Source organism: Pinus tabuliformis, chromosome 3_2 (genome assembly GCF_031772625.1).
Source record: "Pinus tabuliformis cultivar Carrire ecotype Pingquan chromosome 3_2, CPIR1, whole genome shotgun sequence".
In the NCBI taxonomy this organism is placed as follows: domain Eukaryota; kingdom Viridiplantae; phylum Streptophyta; class Pinopsida; order Pinales; family Pinaceae; genus Pinus; species Pinus tabuliformis.
Window position 1 is genome coordinate 375519346 of NC_142302.1, and position 24841 is coordinate 375544186.

At 41.0% G+C, this 24841-nt stretch overlaps 1 protein-coding gene across 1 annotated transcript; it reads right to left on the bottom strand.

Moving 5' to 3' along the window:
* Window positions 1–1704: 1704 nt before the first annotated feature.
* LOC149180985 (uncharacterized) lies at window positions 1705–24160 on the bottom strand. The gene is made up of 3 exons (XM_089414055.1): window positions 23916–24160; window positions 22653–23801; window positions 1705–3160 (listed from the first exon to the last, which is right to left on the bottom strand). The coding sequence occupies exons 1-3, from the start codon at window positions 24158–24160 to the stop codon at window positions 1705–1707; spliced, it is 2850 nt and encodes a 949-aa protein (XP_089270181.1).
* Window positions 24161–24841: the final 681 nt, after the last annotated feature.

Genomic DNA, 24841 nt, shown 5'->3' on the forward strand with positions numbered 1-24841 from the left:
TTCTGGAAAGATACAAAAAATTTCCAAAAGTAATGCCAAGTGTTTATGTTGACTTCTACTTAATTAGGTCAATGAATTAAACATTATAAATTATTTTGATTTTGATCTAGTATCATATTTATATTTTCCATTAATTTTTGGATGTGATATTAGATTGATTTCTTTATTTTATAGGGATTGTAAAGTAATTTGATACGAGTGCTTCAATTTATTAAGTTTTGACTTATTTTTGGAAGTGATATTAGATTTATTTTTTTAGAATATAATAATTGTTTAGTGGTTGTTCTCATCCATTAATATGTGTACGAGTGTCTTCTATTTATTATTATTTTCAATTTGATTAAAGGAACATATATATACAGATCATGAGTCTTATGAATTTTATTTGTTAATAAATGATTAAATCATCTAAAATTAAAACTAAAAGAAATACATTTAGTTTAATCCTAATTAAACATATATATTATAAATATAGAAATTAAATCATAAATTTAAGGTGTCAAATTAAAAAATTCATGATAATGCAATTGATAAAAATATTAAAAAATTCATGATATTGCAATTGATAAAAATATTTTAGCGGGATTAATGATCGGACCTCAAGGACATAAATATAAAAATATTTTAATGGAATTAAGGAAAATAAATATAAATACTGTATGATTGAGAAGAGCAGTATTATCCTCTCACGGGCCAATTTGGATATCCTATGTATTATCCTCTGACGGGCCAATTTGGATAGACTATCCATTATCCTCTAACCGACCAATTTGGATATACTATGTATGAATAAAGTTATTTCAACGCGTTTTTAAGAATTTCCGGAATGCGAGAATATAAAAATAAAGGACGGAATACTAACTGAAGTCTGAAGCTTTTAAAAATATAAAAGTCGCTCAGAATAATTATATAAAATTCGCTCAGAATAAATGGATGGAAATCTACCTAGTTCCATATTGCATTGCATGAGAAAGTCGGAGATGTCAAATTAAAAAGAGTCCAATTATGTATATGAAAGCTGCAATATCCAAAATTTCTTTCTATGCCAGAGGACAGCATCTCATTGAACAAGTACGCATTTAGTTTATCTAAAAGGAGGGAGTTAATTTGTTAATTTGTGAAGATCAACCCTAAACCACTTGAAGACAATTCAATTTATTGGAGGATTTCTACTCTCTTACATCTCAGAACTACATTTCTCATACGCCATTCATTGGAGGACAGGTAAACGCGTGTTTTAAAGAAGAGGAAAAGAAGGCTTGATGCGAATTTGAAAACTAACAGTTGCTCTTTAATTAACAAGAATGATTAATAGAACAATGTTTATACACAATGTGTTGCTCAGAATATTAATTTGCAAACTAAAAGTTGCTCTCCAATTAACAAGAATGATGGATCAAGCAGACCATTAAGAGACCAAGGTTTATACACAATGTGCTGCAGAAATTTTTTTACTTCTGCACTGCATTTATTTTGACTAATAATAGGATCCAGTCCTATGTTTTCAGCAAGGCTTTTGCATATCGACTAAGAGAAGCTATTCAAACAGAATTACAAGAGATGTATGAGGTCATATTGTAGCTGGAATTTGAAAATAATCATTAAGTATCACCGGTCCCTTGCACTTGGTCTTATAGATCACATAGAGCAAAACCCTAGTATCTTAATTCCTTTAATAACATTGCGCCAGATATATCCAATCAACTATAGGAATTTTTTGAATTTTCTAGGAGCAATACACCTGCCTCCAAACCTTTGTTGCAGAAATAAAATCAACGCAAGAAGTAGTCCTCCAAAATCGATCACAATATCCCAGGAGGTCGAGTAGAAATCCAAGTCTGGATTGGCATAGAAATAAGAACTGCTGTACAGTGGTATAACCCGGCATGCACCATATACATGTCGAATGGAACGTGCCAGTGTGATTCCAATATAAAAGTATGGTACCAAAATTATCATTTTTGTGTCACTGAAAAAGTTTACCAGAATTTGTGGTAGCAAAAATCCATCGAGGATGACGCCTGCATAAGCTCTAAAATTTTGCCACAGAACTTGATTATTATTGTTGTGAAAGAAATGTCTGCTCTTAGAATGTGATGCCCCAGAAAGATGATGAAGAAGATAAGCTATTAGACCTCCAAAAGCTATACAAAGAACCTTTGGTTCCCAGAACCATGCGGTCTTCGCATGTGGCACAGCAAGTATGGCAGTCGAAACTAATTGAAGAAGTCGAATCTGCAAAACAAATACTACGATCGTCATTATTGGAACTACAATTCCATTCATTTCTAACCACCCACCCCGGAACTGCAAGACATTCTTCCCCTTCTGGTTCGTGAAAAATGCTTCAAAGTTGAGTAGCAAAGGAATCAGATGCCCTAAGGCAAGCGCAGTGTGCGTCAACAAAGAGACAAATGGCAGTACATTTGGATGTCTCCTAATGTGCAAGAGCTGGGTATAGATGACAACAGCCGTTAGTGAGAGAGAGACCAGCCCCATAATGATCTCCAGATCGTTTCTCCACGTGGGTTTTTCTACATGGCCTTTGTAAATAGATGTTGATGACAATTTCATTGGCTTAAAATAGTGTGGATCCTGATGTGACCTGAGACTTGTAATGCTGCCACTGATATCAGAATATAGCTCCGGATTTAACGAAGCATAGTTGACCATTATATGAATTTCACAATCCATATCCCCTTCAATATTTTTACTCCCAACATACCGACATCCAATCATACACAGTGATCCTGTTAGAGGATTATATATGCCCTCTGCTGATATAGTTGACACATGTACAAACGAGGTTTTGGGTACAACAGGCATCTCGAATTTTAAATTGAAGCTGACATTCAACGGGGCACCGCCAGGATTAAATCCATTTGTAGCGGGAAGCTGCAAATCCCTCTCGAATCTATTACCAATGGTAAATGGGTATGCATGGCCCTGCATTCTCAAATTTCCAGAGTTCTCAATGGCAAAATCAAAATGTTGGAATTTTCTAATAAATTTCATAATAGACAGACAAAAAATTGATCTGTTATTGCACTCTGTTTTTGCACAGAAAAACAGAAAATTGTTTGCTAGAAACGGTGTTTCAGCAACACAGTTTGGTGTTGCAGCAACTGAGTTTGGTGTTGCATCAACGCAGAATAACACTCTGTTTTAACACAGAAAAACACTCTGTTTTTAACTCAGAAAATAGAAAAATTCGTTCTCTGGAAATGGTGTTGTAGCAACGCAGTTTTTCTTCAGTTGTTGTAACTTGTGTTGCAGCAACGCTGTTCGTGGTGTTGCAGCAACGTAAATTTTTGACGTCAAGTATTTTTTGAGTTACGGTGTAACAGCAACGGTGACGGTGTAACAGCAACAGAAAAAATTAACTTGTATTCATCAAAATAAACTAACTGTTACAGATTTGTCTTCCTCGTACTGAAGGAATTTCACAACTTCTATTACAAAATAGATTTACCAAGGAACGTTTCTGTTCCACACAAATAACATCTACCCTTTCTATCAGCAAACAACAAGAAAGCAAATTACATTCAAATTTCTGCACTGCTGTGCATTTCACTGTTCTAAAATTATTCTTCTTCCTCACGCTGCTGCGTGCTCTCCTCTGTTCTGTGTGATTCTTCAGCTGCTGCTAACCTCAAAACAGAACTGCTGTGTGATATTTATATGCAAAAACATATCTCATTAAAACAGTAAAATATTACAAAATATCTTCTAATGTTTATCTCTGTATTTAATGCATCAAGGCGGTGATGTTTCTATCAAAAAACAAGTCGGCTGTCTGTAGGGGAATTCAATTGAAACTTTAATGCATATTAATGTGCAAAAATATCGGGCTTGACTTTGATGCATCGATCAGCCTGGAGTCTTTACTGCAGATCAGATTCTTATCCAGCTGTTCATTGTTGCAGTTGGAATTAAATTCCAACACTCCCCCTGTTGTGGGGAAAAGTATCCAACACGGAATGACCCTATCCCACTCTAAGGGTGACAGTTCCTTAGCAACAGCTGAAAGCAAAGCTATCTAAAGTTTCTTCTTTATGACATGCAAGAGATAAAAGGAAGAGATCCACTTACCGATGTCTTGCGCAAATGGTCGATCCAATCTCCTTTGATTGCCGCTTGCTCCCAGCTCCAAGTCTTTTCACGGGCCCAGCTACACGAGATCCTGCAAACAAGACAAAGAAAGGAAACTACAAGAAGCATGCATTCATAACTGATTCAAGGATTAGCATAAATCAAAGACGCAAGTAAGACAATACACCATTGAAACACATGCGAATAGAAGAACCTCAAATGCTTTATTAATATATGGAAGTAAGGTTCAGGCGGTGATACAATCATGAGAGGTCCAATCCAGCATCACCTTCCCGACGGAGAGAAATCTCTTCTTCACCTCCCTCAAGCAATCACCCAATGCTCATAACTGTAAACCAACAGCAATTCTTTGCACAAAATTCCCGGCCTCCAGATCCCATGGGATGAGATCCTTATATAGAGTTTTGGAGTGAAGATAAGTCAGCTTGATGTGTGACTTGTTGTCCTCTTCAACTCCAGTTGTTCTTCAGTCCTTCACTCAGAGTTTCTGCCTTCCACTTGGAGTTTTAGAACCTCTTAACTCATCATTAGGCGAATCTTCTGATCCAAGTGTCAATTTAGAAGCTTCCTGGGCACTGGCACATTGAGAAAAGATTCCTCCACATGTCCAAGTACGCTCAGCGCAGGTAGCCTTTGTCCTACTTGCTCTGCAACGCAGGTAGCCTTTGTTGTACCTGCTATGCAGCGCAGATGCCTAGTGGAGCAGCTACAATGATCCAAAACTGACCTGTTTTTGAGTGTTTTTAGTGGAGAACTGAACTGTAGTGCTGTGGTTTGCTGACCTTGTTCCTCTAGGGGTAGGAACAACATGTTTGGGGACTTTGGATCCCTCAGATTATTGACATTTCATGCTCTATGCTGTAAGGCACAAAAATGTCTATAACAGTTGCCCCCTAAAGTATGAGGTCGTTTATCGGGTGAAATGCTTTATTAGGAGGATCCGAAGTTCATTCAATCGCCGGGAGGTGACCTGTAACAAAATACAATACATTATCTTTTCATACTTTCTTTTCATGATCTAACTGATGTGGGCATTTCCCATGCTCAGCTTTATAAATACGTTTGTTGTACATAAACAGACGATCGTCTGATAATAGACTGATAATTCTCTGCTTTTAATTATCATCCTTTTAGTAGGATGACCATCTGCTGCACATGCCTATGTCTTTATCTCCTGAATATATATCGCAGCCCGGATGGATGAAACTAGATCCGGGGTCTTCAAACTTCCGATCTTCACACTAAGTACAAGTCGATCCATGTGAGAATTTCTTGAAGTCGAACATGGAAAGACATCGCTTGATTACCAGTCAATAATGTAAACCGTTAACAAGCGCGAGAGGAATCACCGATAATGATGATGACCCTCAAGGTACTGCAGCACAATTCACGTGGCGTGAATATAGGATCTGACGTCGAACACCACGCAAAGTCTTCCGGTCGAAGGTCATTAATGTATACCTATCGCCGGAAGTGAGAAACTTGCCATTGGGGCATGCAAGCTTCAAAGTACTGAGGGGGTGTTCCTAGATCAACTTCTCAGATAATGAGCTGATTTCGACAAGAAGTGATCCGTCAAAGGAGGGCCTTAATGAATCCCACATCAGTGACACGGAACGGAGCTAGTGATGATGGTGAAAACGATCTGTGAAATATGATTCAGGGTGGCGGTCATGGAAGGATGAAAGATGATGTATGGTAGTGGATGGGACCGGTTGACACTTTCTGAATGACATCTCTTGAACATATAACGACACTGATGTGATGGATCGGTAGCATTACCCCATGTATGGATGGTAGGGCGAGACCATGGTGAAGGGACCGGTGAATGATAATAACCCAACCCGATATTTACGGAGGCAAAAGTGTCATGTTCAAGAGCGACCTGCTACCATTAAGCTTTGAGGTTCTTCCCAATTTTTCCCCAGTCATTTCTGACCAGTACCTCTTTATTTTTGTCAAGCTTGAGGAGGATAACATATGCTTGATCTATAACCTGCCCTTCGGGCAAGCCCATCGCTATGTTTTTAATGAGCTTAGCGATAGGGAAACTCGTTCTCGTCTAAAGACAAGTTTGTCGCTATCCAATATTTTTAACGAGCCCAGCGACAATGACAACTCGGTCCTTTTCATTTTTAGAGAGTCTGAAAAGGGTACATAAAGTGGACTCCAGGGGTCCTTTTTCGTCATCTAATCCCTTAAGTCCGAAAAAGTATAAAACAATACAGAAGGGATGAATGTTTGATATCTTTATCGAGCCGAACTAGACAAGCGCTCGATCTTTTTGTGCAATAATCCCTCAGGTCCAAAAAGATTAAAATCTAGAGGAGGGATAGCTCTTCCGGTCCTTTTAACGAGCTGGAAGGCCAAAACTCGGCAAACTTTTCATATTTTACGAGTCAGTGAAAAGAGCTCAAAGAAGACTCGTCTTTTGAGGAATGAGTGATAAACAGGGATAGCAGCAGATTCCAGGTACAGGTTGGAATTTTCCAATCACGGCAGTATTACAAGGATGGCTAAGTGAAATCACTCTTCGCAGCTGTTCCTCAAAATAGGTAAACAATCAAGTGGATGTGAATGATCGGCCAAATGAAAAGTGGAGGTGACGGTGCACAAACACGACCAAGGCTTTTATGGCTAATGAATTTACGGTCTCAGATGTTTATTTACCGGTACTGGGTTCATTTTTTTTAAAGAGCTTGAATGCGCCAAAACACTGCTCAATCTTATGTTTATTTTTTAACGAGCATGAACTATGCACTAAAACTGCTCGGTTCTTGCGTTTATTTTTTAACGAGCATGAACTTTGCCAAAACTGCTCGTTTGATAAGATCAAATTCATATTTTACCATGACTAGCTTTTCTTTTTCATAGATAGTACTGTATCATCAATTGCTGCAACAAACTTTGTTAGAAACGGATAATATGAAGTAAAAATACTAATATTTCACTTTGAACTACGTAAAAAGCAATTAAAAGATGTTTTTACCTCTCATTTTACCATTTCATGTGCATTTGGTTTGTTGGAGCTTTGGAGGTGCCTCTTCCTCTTGATTTTTCACCAGCTGATTTCGGGAGATTCTGTGGACGATTTTCAGCGCCGTTTCCACCAGGTAGGAGCTAAACCCTAGCTCTATCTTTTCATGGTTTGATTTCTCAGTTTCATGCTTGTTTTCCTGCCCCCATGAGCCCCTGGGGTTTCTCTAGGGCGCTCTGCCATCAGCGCAGGTACCCTATATCGAAACCTGCGTTGGGGCCTTCATTTCCAAAGGCAGTTTGCCTCCCAACGCAGGTGAGGCCCTTCCCTACCTGCGTTGGGCGCAGAAAACATCTTAGTTGCATATTTTTTCATGAGAATTTTGCCATTTTCTTCACTGAGTCAGGGATCTTACTCCTCCTCTTGTTTGTTTTGCAGAGTTTATTGGAGCAGAATGACTCTTACGTGGCGAGAACGAGAGCATGAAGAGGAGGACATGATTGCCCTCCATGATCCCGTTACTGTGAGCGCGTTGCGGAACTGTGGCTTGCTAAAATTCTTTCGCATATCTAGCATGAGGGCACAGATACGTTTACTGCAGTACCTGCTTGATGCTTGGGATCCTGTTAACCAAGTGTTCCAGATTAGGGGCAAGTCCATCCCCTTGACCATAGTGGACATTTACTTCTTGACCGGGTTGTCAAGGCGGGGTGCCCCCATTTCCTTGTCTGGTTCGGCCCGAGGGAGTGATTCTGTGAAATATTATATCCGTCAGTATTGCAGAGAGGGATCCCAGCCGAGCAGAGATGGCAAGATTTCTATCTGTGATATTACTGACAGGTCTCTCAGGTCTATTCTGTACACGATTTGTAGGATGGCCGGTAGTGCATCCCCTCATGTTGCCAACAGGTCATATGTGCAGCATGCCCTGGAGTGTCTTCAGCCGAAAGTTTTTAACTGGTGTGATGCAGTACTGGTTCAGATGAAAAACCAGTTGACCAAAGTAAAGGACAGGAGACTGAAGAATTTTGGCTTTGGTTCAGTTTTGACTGCCTTCGCTTTGGAGAAGATACCCCTGATGCAACCTCAGTACATTATCCTCGACTTGCCATCTCCTACTGAGCCGCGCATGCAGAGGTGGGTTGACCACATGGCTAGACATGCAGGTCAATCTAAGATTACTTTCACCGATGCTTTCTTTAGGTGGTTCGAGCGGCAGGATATGGCCTTTTCCGAGTATCCATATGTTGGCATGGATTTCCGAGGTGATCCGGATTTGATACTACCAGATGGCGAGCAGTGGGGTGATCTTGGTAAAATCTTGACCTTATCACTGTTTACCGTTTTTATTTGTAATGTCCTTGTGCTTTACTCTATCAAGACTCTAATCAAACTCATGTGTGCATGCAGATGTGGGCCCTGTCCGTCCAACAGTTCGTCCGAGAGCTCCGGCCGCTGCCCCCGCAGGGGAGGCTCCTGGGAGAGCTATTCTCCGTGACCTTGACTTGGCCGAGACTCTTACAGCTGTGCAGGAACATGTCGAGGGTCTTACCCTTGGGATTCCGGATGTACGGGTCGACGAGTTGCCTCTACGATTGCAGCGACATACTGTTGGTGTCCCCAGATGATGGTCTCGTCTTCTGCGCATGATTGCACAGGCCGCGGCATGTTATCATGAGCATCACTAGGCTAGGGTGCCCCCCAGCCATTTTTGAGTTTTGGGGTCATATGACCGATTTTGTCTTGGTTATAGAACATTATATGTAAACCGTAAACGGTTATATATATTTTTGATTTTCGGGGTTTATTCCAGTTTTTATGTGATCCATGTATGAAACATCGATGATGCTTCTCTTTTTTATCAATTTTGCAAATGTCTATCTAACACATAGTTTGCTAATGAGTCGGTTAATGTGTTTAAGTTTCTGGAAATGTGTTGATATTGGATAAAATCAAACTGTCTTTCCAAGATTTTAACTCTTAGGAACTTGCGATAAATAGCTGGATTTCGGACAGAGTAGGTACCATAGAGCTGTAGTACCACGAGCTGTGAGTCTAGCCTGACGACTAGCCGGCATATGCCATGGGTGATGGCATCAGAGAGGAGCTCTATCAACGCGCTATACTCAGCGATATTATTTGTTGATTGACCAATACATACCCCCCTGAAACTCACTAGCTCGCCGCTTGGGTTAAAAATGGCCCATGCTGCAGAGGATAGGTTCCTCGAACTACGACTCGCTCCGTCAGCATATCCAACCCACGGTTCCAAAGGATTTGACATCTGCAATAAGTGTAAAAAGCGGATTACTTAAACCGGAACAAACGCTTTAGCGAAAACAAAAATGTAACAAAAGCACACAGGTTACTATTAGGCATAGTAACGCTTAAGGTACAACCCGTTACGGGGTTGCGCCAGTGGAATTCCGTCATAATCCACCAACTCGTAGGCTCCTTTTGCTAATACACTTTTAACAATATAAGGGCCCATCCATAAGGACTTGAATTTCCCAGCTCCCAATTTATCGGATTCTTGGTCATAAAGCAAGACCAAATCACCTTCTGAGAAGACACGCGGTTTGACATTTTTGTCGAACTGCGCTTTGACTTGTTTCTTATGGGCTTCGTTGGCCAAGGTGGCATCACGACGAGTTTCATCCAACTGGATTAACTCTAAGAAATGAGCTTCTTCTTCTGAGGTTCCGGGGAGGAGATCAATTGCGAGTTTAAGGGACGAAATTTCGCACTGGATTGGTAGGATCGCTTCCAGGCCATACACCAGTTGAAACAGTGTGAACCCAGTGGCATTCCTTACCGATGTTCGGTAGGCCCACAAAGCCGAGTACATGATCAAATGCCATCTTCTTTTGTGAACCCCCACCATCCTTTGCAGCATGCGCTTCAGGACCTTGTTGATCGCTTCAACTTGTCCGTTAGCTTGCGGATAGTACGGAGTAGAGCTGTCGTGAGACAATCCTAGTTTGGCAGTTAATTCAACCATCATGTGATTGCGAAAATGCGATCCATGATCTGTTACTATGGCTTGTGGTACGCCGAATCTAGCGACTACATGATTAAAAAAGAATAGGGCTGCTGTTTCACCAGTGTTATCCAATGTAGGCATCGCCTCGGCCCATTTGGTAAAATAGTCAACTGCGACTATAATATACCCATGCCCCCCGGTCGAGTTGGGGTTACATTGCATGAAATCGATGCCCCACTTGGCGAAAGGCCCCACAGCTATTATTGGCTGTAAAGGAGCGGGGGGTCTTCTGGTTTTGCTATCAAAAATCTGACATGCATGGCAACTTCTAACCGCAGTTATGCAATCTTTGAACATGGTTGGCCAGAAGTATCCTGCTCGTAAGATTCTTTGTACTGTAGCATATCCAGATTGATGCCCCCCACAGGTGCCTGAATGACATTCATTCAGGGCTTTTTCGGCTTCCTCATGGGTTAGACACCTTCTCAGGACCGTATCGACACCACGACGGTAAAGTGTATCACCGACGATCATGTACTCTTTTGCTTGGTATCGAATGCGTTTTCGTTCTGAGTGAGAGGTGTCTGGCCGAAACTTTTGGGTTTGGAGATAAATTATTATATCTCCATACCACTCATCACTTGCTGATATCAGAAACAAACTTTCGTCCACGATCGATTCTTTGGACGTTTCATCGTTGTACGATGACGGGAGATCGCATAATAATTCTGCGAAAACTAAAGCTTTCTTTGATTTGGATTTCACAAATTCCAGATCAAACTCTTGAAGGATAGCTATCCACTTTGAATATTTGCCCCCAAGCAACTGTCGCGACAGTATATAAGTCATGGGGTTGCAATCTGACAATACAGTGGTCTTCCTAAAGAGGACATAATGTCGAAATATTTGAATCGCTTGAACAGCTGCTAATGCCAACTTTTCAACATGAGAATATCTACTTTCCGTATCATTTAAGTTTTTGCTTAAATAATATATAGGGTGTTCAATTCCATCGACTTCTTGAACCAAAACCATTGCAATGGTCGTATCTGCTGCAGCCAGATACAGGTTAAAATCCCTTAGATAGTCTGGGGCGTACATTAATGATGCTTTGACTAGCGCTTCTTTCAAAGCATCAAAGGAAGCTTGTGCAACCTGGTCCCAGATGAAAGGTACATCCTTTTTCAGGAGACGGGTATAACCTTTAGCAAGTTCTGCGTAATTTGGAATGAACCTCCTCAGAAAGTTTGCTTTCCCTTGGAGTTTCTGAATCTGAAGCAAGTTCGAAGGTGGAGGCAAATTAATGATTGCCTGCACCTTGCAAGGGTCGAGACGAATCCCATCCTTGGAGACTATAAAGCCAAGTAAACGACCAGAACCGACGCAAAACACACATTTGTGTGGATTGAGTCTTATCTTGTAGTGTCGGCAACGTAGAAATATTGCTCTTAAATGATGCGGATGATCAGTCCGCTTTTGCGAATGAGCCGGAAGATCGTCGAGATAAGGTTGAACGATGTTCTTGATGTCATGGAAAGCATAATTCATTGCTCTCTGAAATGTCACCCCTGCGTTCTTTAAACCAAAGGGTAATTTTCGATAAGCGAATGTGCCCCACGGACAAATAAATGCAGTCTTTGACTGGTCCTGTGGGCGGATATTAATTTGATTATACCCGGAAAATCCATCCATAAATGAAAAGATTTCACATCCGGCGCATTCATCAATTATCTGGTCGATGAAGGGTGTAGGGTAGTTGTCCTTTGGACAAGCTTGATTTACATCCCTATAATCGACGCACACTCGTATTGTTCCTTGTTTCTTCATAACAGGGACAATATTCGATACCCAATCAGTTAGAGGAACCGAGTAGATGAAACCAGCATGGAGGAGCTTTTCAACTTCCGCCTTGATGGCAGCGGCTTTCTTGGGGTGCACCTGCCGAAGCCGTTGTCTTACTGGTTTGACATCAGGATACATCTTAATTTCATGTTCAACTATACTCGAGTCGATGCCTGGCATTTCATCATATGACCAAGCAAAGACATCTCTAAATTCACGGAAAAGAGCTTTATATATTTCTTGTTCTGAAGGGGAACAACCTTTGCCGACATAAATATTCTCTACAATGTCTGTTTTGGTCGAGATATTTATGGCTATAGTTTCTTCTATATTGGATAGGTTTCTCTCAGAGTCCACCGTATTTACAGTATTTGTTAGGAACTCAAATACTGAAGGGTGATACAGGTCGCCTTGAGTATCTTCCTTTGGAAGGGAACGATGGTGGTTATCATCCCATGGTGCCCCCTCAATCCACATTGATTGCAGGATTCCTTCGTCACTTGCATGCACTCGTGACCAAGGATCCAAAGGGGTACCACATTCTCCTGACCTATCTACCCAAACGCTTGACGAGCATTGATTTGGGCTCGCCTCCCATGCCTGAAACATTGATTGCTACAATATTTCGATTGGGCTTGGGTGTAACACCATTGCCCGATCCATGATGACTTTGTCTTTTGCGACCTTCGTGGAAGATATCATGTTGCAGGTGGCCACCAATGGTACATTTCCTATGTACATATGATTTGGTAGCGAGAAAGTCCCCATCATCGTGGGGTCTTTCAACAGGCCTTCTCCTATATCTTGAATTGAATGGTCGCTTTCATGGATCATGGGAATGCTTCCCGTAACTTGTGAACCATTAAGGAGGAAGTTCTGTTGGTCGACGACCGTAATCCCTCCTTCAAACGGGAAAGCGATCTTCCTAAAATAAGTCGACACGACAGCTGCCATGGCATAAATCCATGGTCTTCCTAGTAGGATGTTGTAATCTAGATTTCCATTTATGACTTCAACATCAATCTCTACTGTTTTCCCACCTAGTTCAACTTTCAAGTTACTTAGGATACCGTAAGGGGTATATGTCCTACCGTCGAAAGCCTTTAGTGTTGTCGAAGATCTCGACAAGGTTGGTGACCCCAGCGTTTTCCAGCAGCTCATCGACATAATACATGTCGATGCCCCCTCGTCAATAATTGTTTTGTGAACAGTTTTGTTGAGGGCTTTCACTTGAATAAGGAAAGCTAGTTGAGCTGGTAACTGAGGGTCATACCCTTTGTGATCAAAGGACACAAGATTGGAATCCTTAGGATCAACCCCCCGTATTGCTGATAACAATGCCTGCCTCTGGGATGGACAATTTTGTAGTACTTCTAGAGTCGACATAGCGGATGGCGATTGAGCCAAATCTTCTACTATGTTATAATGTTGCGCCGCTCTGGCACGAGGATTAAACGTCGACTTGTGTACTACACCCTTAGGTGGTTTAATCGTTAATTCTGGCATTATGGGCGGGACAACTTCTGTCGAAGTTGTTGTCGAACTACTAGGTTGATCTTTACCTTTTTCGTTTGACAGTTGCGGATTCCCGTAATCTTTGCTCCTTGTCGAAATCAAAGCATCATTTTGCTGTTTAGAGATCGACAACATCAGCACTTGCGACGGGGAAGCATTTCCACTATCAACCATATTTTGACCTGGATTGGGAAATGGATCAGTCAACACAGCTGGGTTCTTTGGACTTTTAAAGAATCTCTTGAGCTCAGCTTTGTACGGACACTCTGTTGTCTTGTGATCTTCGTCACATATCATACAGGGCCATTTCTTTTTCCCTTTCTCAGGAGAGTTAGAAGAAGTTTTTTCAGGTGATGGGTCATCCTGTGGCTTCTTCTTCCCTTTGTTTTGCTTCTTCTTGCTTCCTGGTTGATTGGTTTCTTTGCCTTTATCTGCTGATATGGCATTTACTTCCGAAGCAAGAATCTCTTCATGGGCATTTTGATCTGAAGTCTTACGGGTTTTCTGAGGTGAAGCCTTTTTCGACTTCGCGCTTGCAGTGCCAATCACGCCATCTCCGGCATGAGAGTCAATATTCGATTTAGGAGGGGGAGGAATTGAAAATTCAGGTCTGGGGGCATCAGGTATTTTGTCATAGAGCGTGCCAGACTGAGTATATACCAAGTCTAAATATTGAGCACGAGCAATGACTTGCTCCTCTGTCACGACTCCTCCCTTGGCCACATCCTCCGTTATAGCTAGAAGCAGTGACTTTATAAACCATTCAGCTAGTAGCTGATCAGGAACGTATGTTTTCACCATCCTACGACGGTGACGCCACTCATGTATATGATCAGATATGTGAGTAGCTGTCGTCTGTTTGAAGTTGGTCAGTATCTCAGTTCCTGTTTCATACCTGATTGGTAATTGAAAATGGGTTAAGAAAGTCGTGGCTAAGGAGCTGAAATTGTCGAAAGAGGCTCTTGGTAATTCTATATACCATTTAGCCGCCGGACCTGTCAATGTCCTCTGGAAGAGGCGAAGTCTTATCGAATCATCGTTCAGGGTGTTCGATGAACACCACAGATGAAAGGTCATGACGTGATTCGACGGGTCTTCACCTGGATTTCCATTGAATTTAGGAATGTCCGATGGAAGTTTGTGAGGAATCATGGGCCACCAAGGGGCGTAGGCGATAGGATCGTTTGTCAACCGATGTAGATCGGGTAACTCCAGAGTTGCCACGAATGGCAGCTGCTGACTCAAGTTAGGTGAAGCGTACCCAGGGTAAGATGGAATCGCCTGAATTAATTTTAGACGCTTTTAAGACACAACTTGCTTTTTCATGTTTTAAGAGTCGAGAAAAAGCTAAAGATGACTCTAGTCTCCTTCGATGTATTAACGAGCCCGAAGTGACAAATGCTCGGATGGACTTTTTCAGTTATAGAGTTTGAAAAAGGCCAAAAGAAACTACTCTGGAGTTCTAGGCAAGGGTGTGCCAAACCTTTCGTGAAACCACAGAATACGTTTTATGGTACGAGTGGTCGATCTTCGTGAATGCTGTGTTCACTGCATCGCGATCAGTAGGGCGGCCGACACGGCTTCCTATGGATAAAGGCTTTGTTCCTATAGGGGTCCCCCAATATACGCGACGGTACGCGGGGGCACAAGTCTGTATTAGTGCTATCGTCCCTCAGGAGGAATCACCCACCTTCGTAGAGATCAACAGTCACTATGTTTAACGACGCTGGTTCATGTCTCTACCTAGACCTCTACTGTGTTTCGTTATGTTTCAAAGCGTTGTTAGATAAATTCAGTTATTTTTAGGTTGATCTTGCTTAGCAGTTTGCCTTTATGGATCACCACGTGATGTATGAGACAACTCCTAAATGCAGTCTAAGAATGATAAGCAAGCTTTTTCAATTCTTTCAACTTATGAAAACCTTAACTACTGAAGGAAAAGAAAGACATCATCTTTTCAAACAGATCATAGAGCACACACTGATGCACTTTTCCTAAATCGACATGCAAGCTGTCAAAATGCACATGCACAATGCAAGTATTTCTTTTCTTCTTTCTTAATGTTTGGTGTATGACAAAAAGAAAGCTGTTGTACGATTTCGAATTCAATTTCAAGCGAAAACAAACAAGTATTGTCCAATAATCAAAAGAACACCTTAAGATTTACTCGTTTCAATCACAAGAAACACTGAGATTCGAACCATATAACGAAAGCAAATGCTCAAGCAGCTATGAACAGCAATAAACTAATTCTTAGAATCACAACGACACTTTCTCACAGGTCTAGATTCAAGAGGTCATAGCAAGACTAGTTCACTTTCGCTATGGGAAACTGTGAATGACAGCAAGAAATACAATAAGAACAATCACGGTTTCTTCACACAACTGAGGCAGAATGAAGGCAAAGAGAAGTGGTTTCAGCTGGGTATACAGGTTGACAACACGCTGCAAAAACAGTACTGAAAACTGGGCAATAGACAGTGGAGAATCCCAGCTGCACAAGGCAAGACTGGATCAGCGCAGGTGCTGCACTGTCAATCTGAGATGCAGCGCAGGTAGCCCCTTCGGGACCTGCGTTGCAGTGCAGGTAGCCTTTGTTGCAGCTGCACTGAACGAGACAACTCTCGTCTCTCTCAGATTCCGGCTCACAGTTTGCTAAAAAATGAGCGGTTTTTGGCCAAATCAGTTGCTATCAGTCAAGTATACTCTAGAGGATGATTAAAGGAAGATGAACACTATCACAAAGAGATAAAAAGAGTCCTTGTGGATCTGCTCTTCAAATCATAAACAGGCCCAGCACTGGGCTAGAGTAGCTGCCCTCTACTTTGCATTCGAAGGACTCGCATGCAGTTCGATTCGGTACTCTTTCGTTTAAGAAATGAATAGCAAGAAACACAAGCTACCAACAAGACACGATCCCCAGCGGAGTCGCCAGTCTGTTGTGGGGAAAAGTATCCAACACGGAATGACCCTATCCCACTCTAAGGGTGACAGTTCCTTAGCAACAGCTGAAAGCAAAGCTATCTAAAGTTTCTTCTTTATGACATGCAAGAGATAAAAGGAAGAGATCCACTTACCGATGTCTTGCGCAAATGGTCGATCCAATCTCCTTTGATTGCCGCTTGCTCCCAGCTCCAAGTCTTTTCACGGGCCCAGCTACACGAGATCCTGCAAACAAGACAAAGAAAGGAAACTACAAGAAGCATGCATTCATAACTGATTCAAGGATTAGCATAAATCAAAGACGCAAGTAAGACAATACACCATTGAAACACATGCGAATAGAAGAACCTCAAATGCTTTATTAATATATGGAAGTAAGGTTCAGGCGGTGATACAACCATGAGAGGTCCAATCCAGCATCACCTTCCCGATGGAGAGAAATCTCTTCTTCACCTCCCTCAAGCAATCACCCAATGCTCATAACTGTAAACCAACAGCAATTCTTTGCACAAAATTCCCGGCCTCCAGATCCCATGGGATGAGATCCTTATATAGAGTTTTGGAGTGAAGATAAGTCAGCTTGATGTGTGACTTGTTGTCCTCTTCAACTCCAGTTATTCTTCAGTCCTTCACTCAGAGTTTCTGCCTTCCACTTGGAGTTTTAGAACCTCTTAACTCATCATTAGGCAAATCTTCTGATCCAAGTGTCAATTTAGAAGCTTCCTGGGCACTGGCACATTGAGAAAAGATTCCTCCACATGTCCAAGTATGCTCAGCGCAGGTAGCCTTTGTCCTACTTGCTCTACAACGCAGGTAGCCTTTGTTGTACCTGCTATGCAGCGCAGATGCCTAGTGGAGCAGCTGCAATGATCCAAAACTGACCTGTTTTTGAGTGTTTTTAGTGGAGAACTGAACTGTAGTGCTGTCGTTTGTTGACCTTGTTCCTCTAGGGGTAGGAACAACATGTTTGGGGACTTTGGATCCCTCAGATTATTGACATTTCATGCTCTATGCTGTAAGGCACAAAAATGTCTATAACACCCCCTTAATTTCAACTGCTGCATACCCAGACATTTTCTGAAATGATCAAAACCTTTCTTTGCTAATGGTTTTGTCAAGATGTCAGCAAGCTGATCCTCTGTTCTGCAGTGTTGCAAAACAATCTCACCATTGTTAACCAATTCACGTATGAAGTGAAATTTGGTGTCTATGTGCTTTGTTCTTTTATGAAAAACAGAGTTTTTAGACAATGCTATTGCTGAGCTATTGTCACAGTAAATGGTTGTGCCATTTTCTTGTTCATGACACAAATCTTTGAGAACTCTTCTCAGCCATACTGCTTGGCATGCTGCTGTTGTTGCTGCCACATACTCTGCCTCTGCTGTTGACAAAGCCACAACTGGTTGCTTCTTGGAAGCCCATGAGATGGCTCCCGATCCCATATGAAACACATATCCCGATGTGGTTTTCCTATCATCAACACTTCCAGCCCAATCACTGTCAGTGTAACCTGTCAACATGAAACTTTCAGAAGAGGAGTATAAAATACCAAACCCCTTCGTTCCATTCACATACCTTAGAATCCTATTGGCTGCCTACCAATGAGTCTCTTTCGGTCTTTCCATAAATCTGGAGATTAAACTCACAGCGTGCATAATGTCCGGCCTAGTTGCAATCAAGTACATAAGGCTGCCAACTATGCTCTTGTACAGTTTTGGATCAAAATATTTGTTGTTGTCTTCTTTGGTTAATTTCAGCCCCACTACTGTTGAAGTCACAACAGCCTTGCTGTTCTGCATGTTAAATCTCTTCAACACAGCTTCTACATATTTATCTTGAGAAATGAAAACACCATTTTCACTTTGGTCTACTTCAATTCCAAGAAAATATCTTAAGAAGCCCAAGTCAGTCATTTCAAATTCACTTTTCATGACTGCTTTAAAATCAGCAATGAGAGAAGCATCATTGCTAGTAAAAATCAGATCATCTACATATAAAACAACAAAAATAATCTTACTGTCATTCTGCTTTATGTAGAGTGTGGGTTCACCATCACACTTATCAAACCCATTCTCAATCAGATAAGCATAAATTCTGTTGTACCATGCTCTTGGAGCTTGCTTCAGCCCATAAAGAGCCTTCTTCAGTTTACAAACTTTATGCTCTTGGCCTTCAACTTCATAGCCTGGAGGTTGATCAACATAAACCTCTTCTTTTAACACTCCATTCAGGAATGCAGATTTAACATCCATCTGATAAATCTTCCATTTGTGTTGTGCTGCAATAGACAACACTGTTCTGACTGTTTCCATCCTTGCTACTGGTGCAAAGGTTTCATCATAGTCTTTGCCTTGTTGCTGCTTGTAGCCTTTCACAACAAGTCTTGCTTTGTGCCTGTCAATCTTACCTTCAGCATTGCTTTTGGTCTTATAGACCCACTTAACTCCAATGGCATCTTTGCCTTCAGGGAGGTCCACTAACTCCCACGTTTTACTCTTCTCAATTGCACCAATTTCTTCATTCATTGCTTCAATCCATTTATCTTCATTTACAGCATCTTCAAAATGGATTGGGTCATCAATATGACAATACAAAGCGAATAATGAATTCAGACCGGTATTGTTACTTACCTCTCCTTGTTCATAAATCTCATTCAGATTTCTGAATCTTGGTCTTCTTGGTGTGCTTGGAGTTCCATCCGAACTTGAGGGTATTTCAGATCCCTGTGGTGTTTCAGCATCAGCTGTTTGTGGTGTAACAGCATCTGTTCTTCCTTGACTTCTCAAGGTTGTTCGAATTCCAGCTTGTGGTGTGGTTTGTTGAACTTGCTGTGGTGTAGGAGGAGCCACCAAGGAAGGATTATTTGTTGCTGTCCCTTCCTCTTGTTCTTCATGAGACACAATTGTCTTCACATTCACTGTTTTTTCCAAGCTTCCATCCCAAGCTTCATCTTCAATGAACTGCACATCTCTGCTTACTATTAATTTCTTGGTGGATGGATTATAGAGTTTGTATGCTTTTGACTCATCACAATAGCCAATAAAGACACACTTCTCCCCCTTACTATCAAGCTTTTTCCTTAGCTGATCCGGTACATGTGCATATGCAACACAACCGAATACTCTCATGTGAGTAACAGTTTGTTTTTTACCACTCCATGCCTCTTCTGGTATTCTGTTCATGACAGCTTTAGTTGGGCATCTATTCAAGATGTAAACTGCGCAAGTAACAGCTTCTGCCCAATACTCATACGACAAATGTTTTGCCTTCAGCATACTTCTGACCATGTCAAGAATGGTCCTATTCTTTCTTTCAGCAACACCGTTTTGCTGAGGTGTATACCTTGTGGTGAACTGCTTTTGTATGCCATTCTCTCTGCAAAAATGCAGAAAGTCTTGGTAGATGTACTCTCCTCCTCTATCTGTTCTGAGCACTTTGATATAATGCCCACTCTGCGTTTCAAAAAGAGTTTTGAAGTGGCGGAATTTCTCAAACACTTCACTCTTCTGTTTCAGCATATACACCCATGTCTTTCTGGTGTAATCATCAATAAAAGTTAAAACATATTTATTTCCAGTAAATGATGGTATTTTCATCGGTCCACACACATCAGAATGAACAATTTCCAAAGGTGCTTTTGCCCTTATACTCTTTCCTGCTGGAAAGCTTTCCTTGTGTTGCTTGCCCAAGATGCAACCTTCACAAAGGCTGTCCAGTTTCTCAATCAACGGCAATCCCTTTACCATGCCCTTTCTGTGCAACAGATTCAGGCCTCTGAAATTGAGATGTCCAAATCTCAAATGCCACAACCAATTCACATCTTTCACTTGTTCCTGAAAGACTTCTTGTGTTACAACTGCAATAGTTCTGCCTTCCTTCAAATCTGCCCTGAGTTTGAGAGGAAACATTCTATTGCTGGTCATCTGCACCTGTGCAATGATCTTCTTACTTGGAGGTATGTCTCTGATAGTACACAAATTATGTTTGAAGAACACGTTGTAACCTTTGTTTATGAGCTGTCCAATGCTCAAAAGATTACATTTCAGACTAGGTACATAGTATACCTCTGGCACAATCATCTGTTCTCCATTTTTTGCACGAATACTGACTCTTCCCTTACCCTTGACAGTTATCTTATCATCAGTCCCAGTTGTTACCTCAGATTTCACATTTTCATCCAGATTGGCAAACATTGCAATATTTCCAGTCATGTGATTACTACAACCTGAGTCTAAGAACCAAAAATCTTCTTGTTTGTCTTGTGCTATGTTACATGTTAACAGCACGTTCTTTGAGTTCTTATCTTCTTCATTTGCAAAATTAACATTCTTCCTATTATTAATGTCATTTTGTTTTTTCTTGCATTCATTGGCGTAGTGCCCAAATTTTTTACAATAATGACATTGGACTTGGGATTTGTCATACCTTTGTCCATGAGCTTGCTGTTTGCTTGAACCTTCAGCTTAGTTCTGATTGCAGCTCCTTCTGCTTGTGCTAGCAGGATAATTTCTGCCTCTGTTTTGGCTTCTACCACGACCTCTGTTATTTGCTCTGCCTCGACCTCTTCTTTGGCCAAAAGACATTTGAGTCTTGAATGCTTGCTCAAATGAGGAATCTGTTCCTCTACTCAGTCTGTGTTCATGAGACAATAGAGAAGCACTCAGTTCATCTACCGTGAACTGTGAGAGATCTTTTGTTTCTTCTATTGCCACCACAATAGATTCAAACCTTGAGGGTAAACATCTCAAGATTTTCTCTACAATCCTTCTATCTTCAAGAATCTCACCATGAGATCTTATCTGGGTTATCAAGCCAATAACCTGAGTGAAGAATGAATCTATTGTATCAGATTCCTTCATGCTGAGATTTTTAAAGTCTCCCCTCAACATCTGCAACTTTGCAGTCTTCACCTTCTCCATGCCTTGATAGGCAGTTTGGAGAATATCCCATGCCTCCTTAGATTTTTTTGCTGCTGCAATCCGCGGAAAAACACTTTCATGTACTGATTGGAAGAGGAAAAAGAGGGCTTTGGCATCCTTCTTTCTGTCACCCTTCAACTGGTCTCTTTCTGCTGCTGTCAAAGCAGCCAACGCTGTTGCATCTGTAGGTTCAGCATAGCCAGTTTCAACCAGCTCCCATATTCCTTGAGAAGCAAACAATGCTTTCATTGTTATGGACCAATAACTATAATTTTTCCCATTAAACTGAGGCAGTTGGGGATTTGTCAAACCTATTCCAGCATCTGCCATCTTAACCTGTATTGGTAAAGAAAAGATACTGACTGTATTTTGAAAACAAGCAAAAAACTTTCTCTGCTGGAAAAATCTACTCAACAAACTTCTTACAGCTCCTACAGTGAAAAACAATCTTTGTTTTTGACTCACTGAGTTCCTAGACTGGCTCTGATACCATGTTGGAATTTTCTGATAAATTCCATAACAGACAGACAAAAAATTGCTCTGTTATTGCACTCTGTTTTTGCACAGAAAAACAGAAAATTGCTTGCTGGAAACGGTGTTTCAGCAACACAGTTTGGTGTTGCAGCAACTGAGTTTGGTGTTGCAGCAACGCAGAATAACACTCTGTTTTAACACAGAAAAACACTCTGTTTTTAACTCAGAAAACAGAAAAATTCGTTCTCTGGAAATGGTGTTGCAGCAACGCAGTTTTTCTTCAGTTGCTGTAACTTGTGTTGCAGCAACGCTGTTCGTGGTGTTGCAGCAACGTAAATTTTTTACGTCAAGTATTTTTTGAGTTACGGTGTAATAGCAACGGTGACGGTGTAACAGCAACAGAAAAAATTAACTTGTATTCATCAAAATAAACTAACTGTTACAGATTTGTCTTCCTCATACTGAGGGAATTTCACAACTTCTATTACAAAATAGATTTACCAAGGAACGTTTCTGTTCCACACAAATAACATCTACCCTTTCTATCAGCAAACAACAAGAAAGAAAATTACATTCAAATTTCTGCACTGCTATGCATTTCACTGTTCTGAAATTATTCTTCTTCCTCACGCTGCTGCGTGCTCTCCTCTGCTCTGTGTGATTCTTCAGCTGCTGCTAACCTCAAAACAGAACTGTTGTGTGATATTTATATGCAAAAACATATCTCATTAAAACAGTAAAATATTACAAAATATCTTCTAATGTTTATCTCTGTATTTAATGCATCAATGCGGTGATGTTTCTATCAAAAAACAAGCCGGCTGTCTACAGGGGAATTCAATTGAAACTTTAATGCATATTAATGTGCAAAAATATCGGGCTTAACTTTGATGCATCGATCAGCCTAGAGTCTTTACTGCAGATCAGATTCTTGTCCAGCTGTTCATTGTTGCAGTTGGAATTAAATTCAAACACAAAAGCCAGATCCCCAAAGGAGGACCCATCTGGGTACCATCTTACCGAAGACATCTCGCTGCCCATAAATGTCTTATTACAAACTTTGCCCACCTGGTCAAGTTTGGTGTACTTGTACTGAACAATGGGCAAATTAGTGATATTTCCCATTCCTCCATCGATTCCAGTAGGGCCTTTGAATGTGAAATTCTTAAAATTGCCCTTCTGGCTCTCAACATGTCCGACAACCATATACCTATCCACAACGGTTAAAGCCGTCGGAAACTGCATAGAAATGCTGATACCACAATCCTCCTCCTCAGACAATACGTTTCCACCATTTTCAATACGGCAGGCTACCATACACAATTGATCCCTTTCAGCATCCCATTCACCCTCCCCAATCAAAATGGTCTCTGGGAGGGTAAACCTAAAGCCTGAATTCCATAGATTGGAGAATCGGAAATACCCACGCACTTGCCCTTGTGGGGTACATTTCAATTTCTCAACAAACACAGTGTTGGGAAGTGATTCTCGTTGACTCACATTGAAGGGACTACAATCCTTTCCAATGCACCCAGGGTTCCAGAAAACTTCTAGAGGCCTTCTCAACCAGTCCAAATTACAGAGACTGCTGCCACTGTTCAAGATATGTTTATTTGTATATAACACTTGAGGAGGCTTTTTGACTGAGCAAACCCTTCTGGCATCATCCACCCTAGTGTACTCATAAAACCTATCATACGTTGCATATATGGATATGGGTTCGAACAACTTCTCTCTGTCTAAACTCTCTATTGTCCCGTTAATCAGATTACTCACCAGGGTGCTCGTTTTGGGATAAGAAAACTTAGCGGAAGCCAAGAAAGTTGTGTGGGAACCGTTGACAAAGTACCTGTGGGCCAATCCCACGGTGCACATCCTGCTTTGGGACGAATTAGAGTGGAAACCCTGCGCAAAGATGGCAAAAACCCGACCTCTCGGCATTGACCGCGGCGGGCCAGCCGGCCTGAAATGGGATGGTGGCCTTTGAAACCGACGATTGATAGCAGCTGCTCCGTTGTGGACCGTTAAACGCCCCCTGATTTTGAGCACATCTTCCCGCTCAGTTCGCCACACATCAGAGACAGAAAACGACACGGAATTGGATCATGTGGGGGCACTCTAGTTAAAGATCGAATCTCCTCCCTCGTACCAACCCTGGTAAAAGCTCAGTGCTTCGGCTTCTTCGTTGAAGAAGCCCCCTTCTCTGATGACGGCTTTTGGCGCAGGAACGAAATCCTGGCAGTGTTTGGAGTACAGTTCATAGTACAGTGAAGCGTTTATTCCTCCTATGATAGCCAGCATTGAAGCGTTTACCGGGGTTGCTCCCATGACAGCCAGCAGAATCAAGATCACCCAGATGGAATTTGAGCCCATGAATCCGTGTAAACGACCCATGGGTTCAGATTTGGGTATTAGAGCGCCTTCCCAACAATTTTTAACTATAATTCCGAAAGCAATATTCATCTTGTGATTTCTTTTTTTATCGGCGAGTGTGTGCCAAGTCTTCTTGAAAACAAAGCGAGTGCAAAGTCATTCGAAATCTTTTTCATTCCGAGAGTGAAGGGAAGTATTGAATTTATATTCGATCTCAGAAATCCGTTTGAATCGGGGTCCAAACAGGAAATAATTGTTGAAGATTTGGTGGGTGAGTCGTTAACAGTCAAATTATTACATCAAACGTTCATGTGATATTTTTTTTTTGTAAATTTAAAATTTAATATTAAAAAATAAATTTCAAATATGACATGATTTAGAAATTCTCTTTTCGGATAATGAAAATGTACTTCTCTCTGTCACAATTTAAGTATAATAAATTTGACTGACATCATTATTAGTTTTATAACAATCTGCTAATAATATTAAGATTTATTAATAATAATAATAAAAATTTAAGTATGAAAATTTAATATTATTTAATAATAATAATAATAATATTTAATATATAAATATTAAAAATTATAATAATATATTATTATGGTTAATATTTACATAATTTTTAGTAATATAATTATATTTAACAATAGTCAAATTAGCTCAAAAATGATCAACCTAAAAGAATTATGATTCTTCGAATAA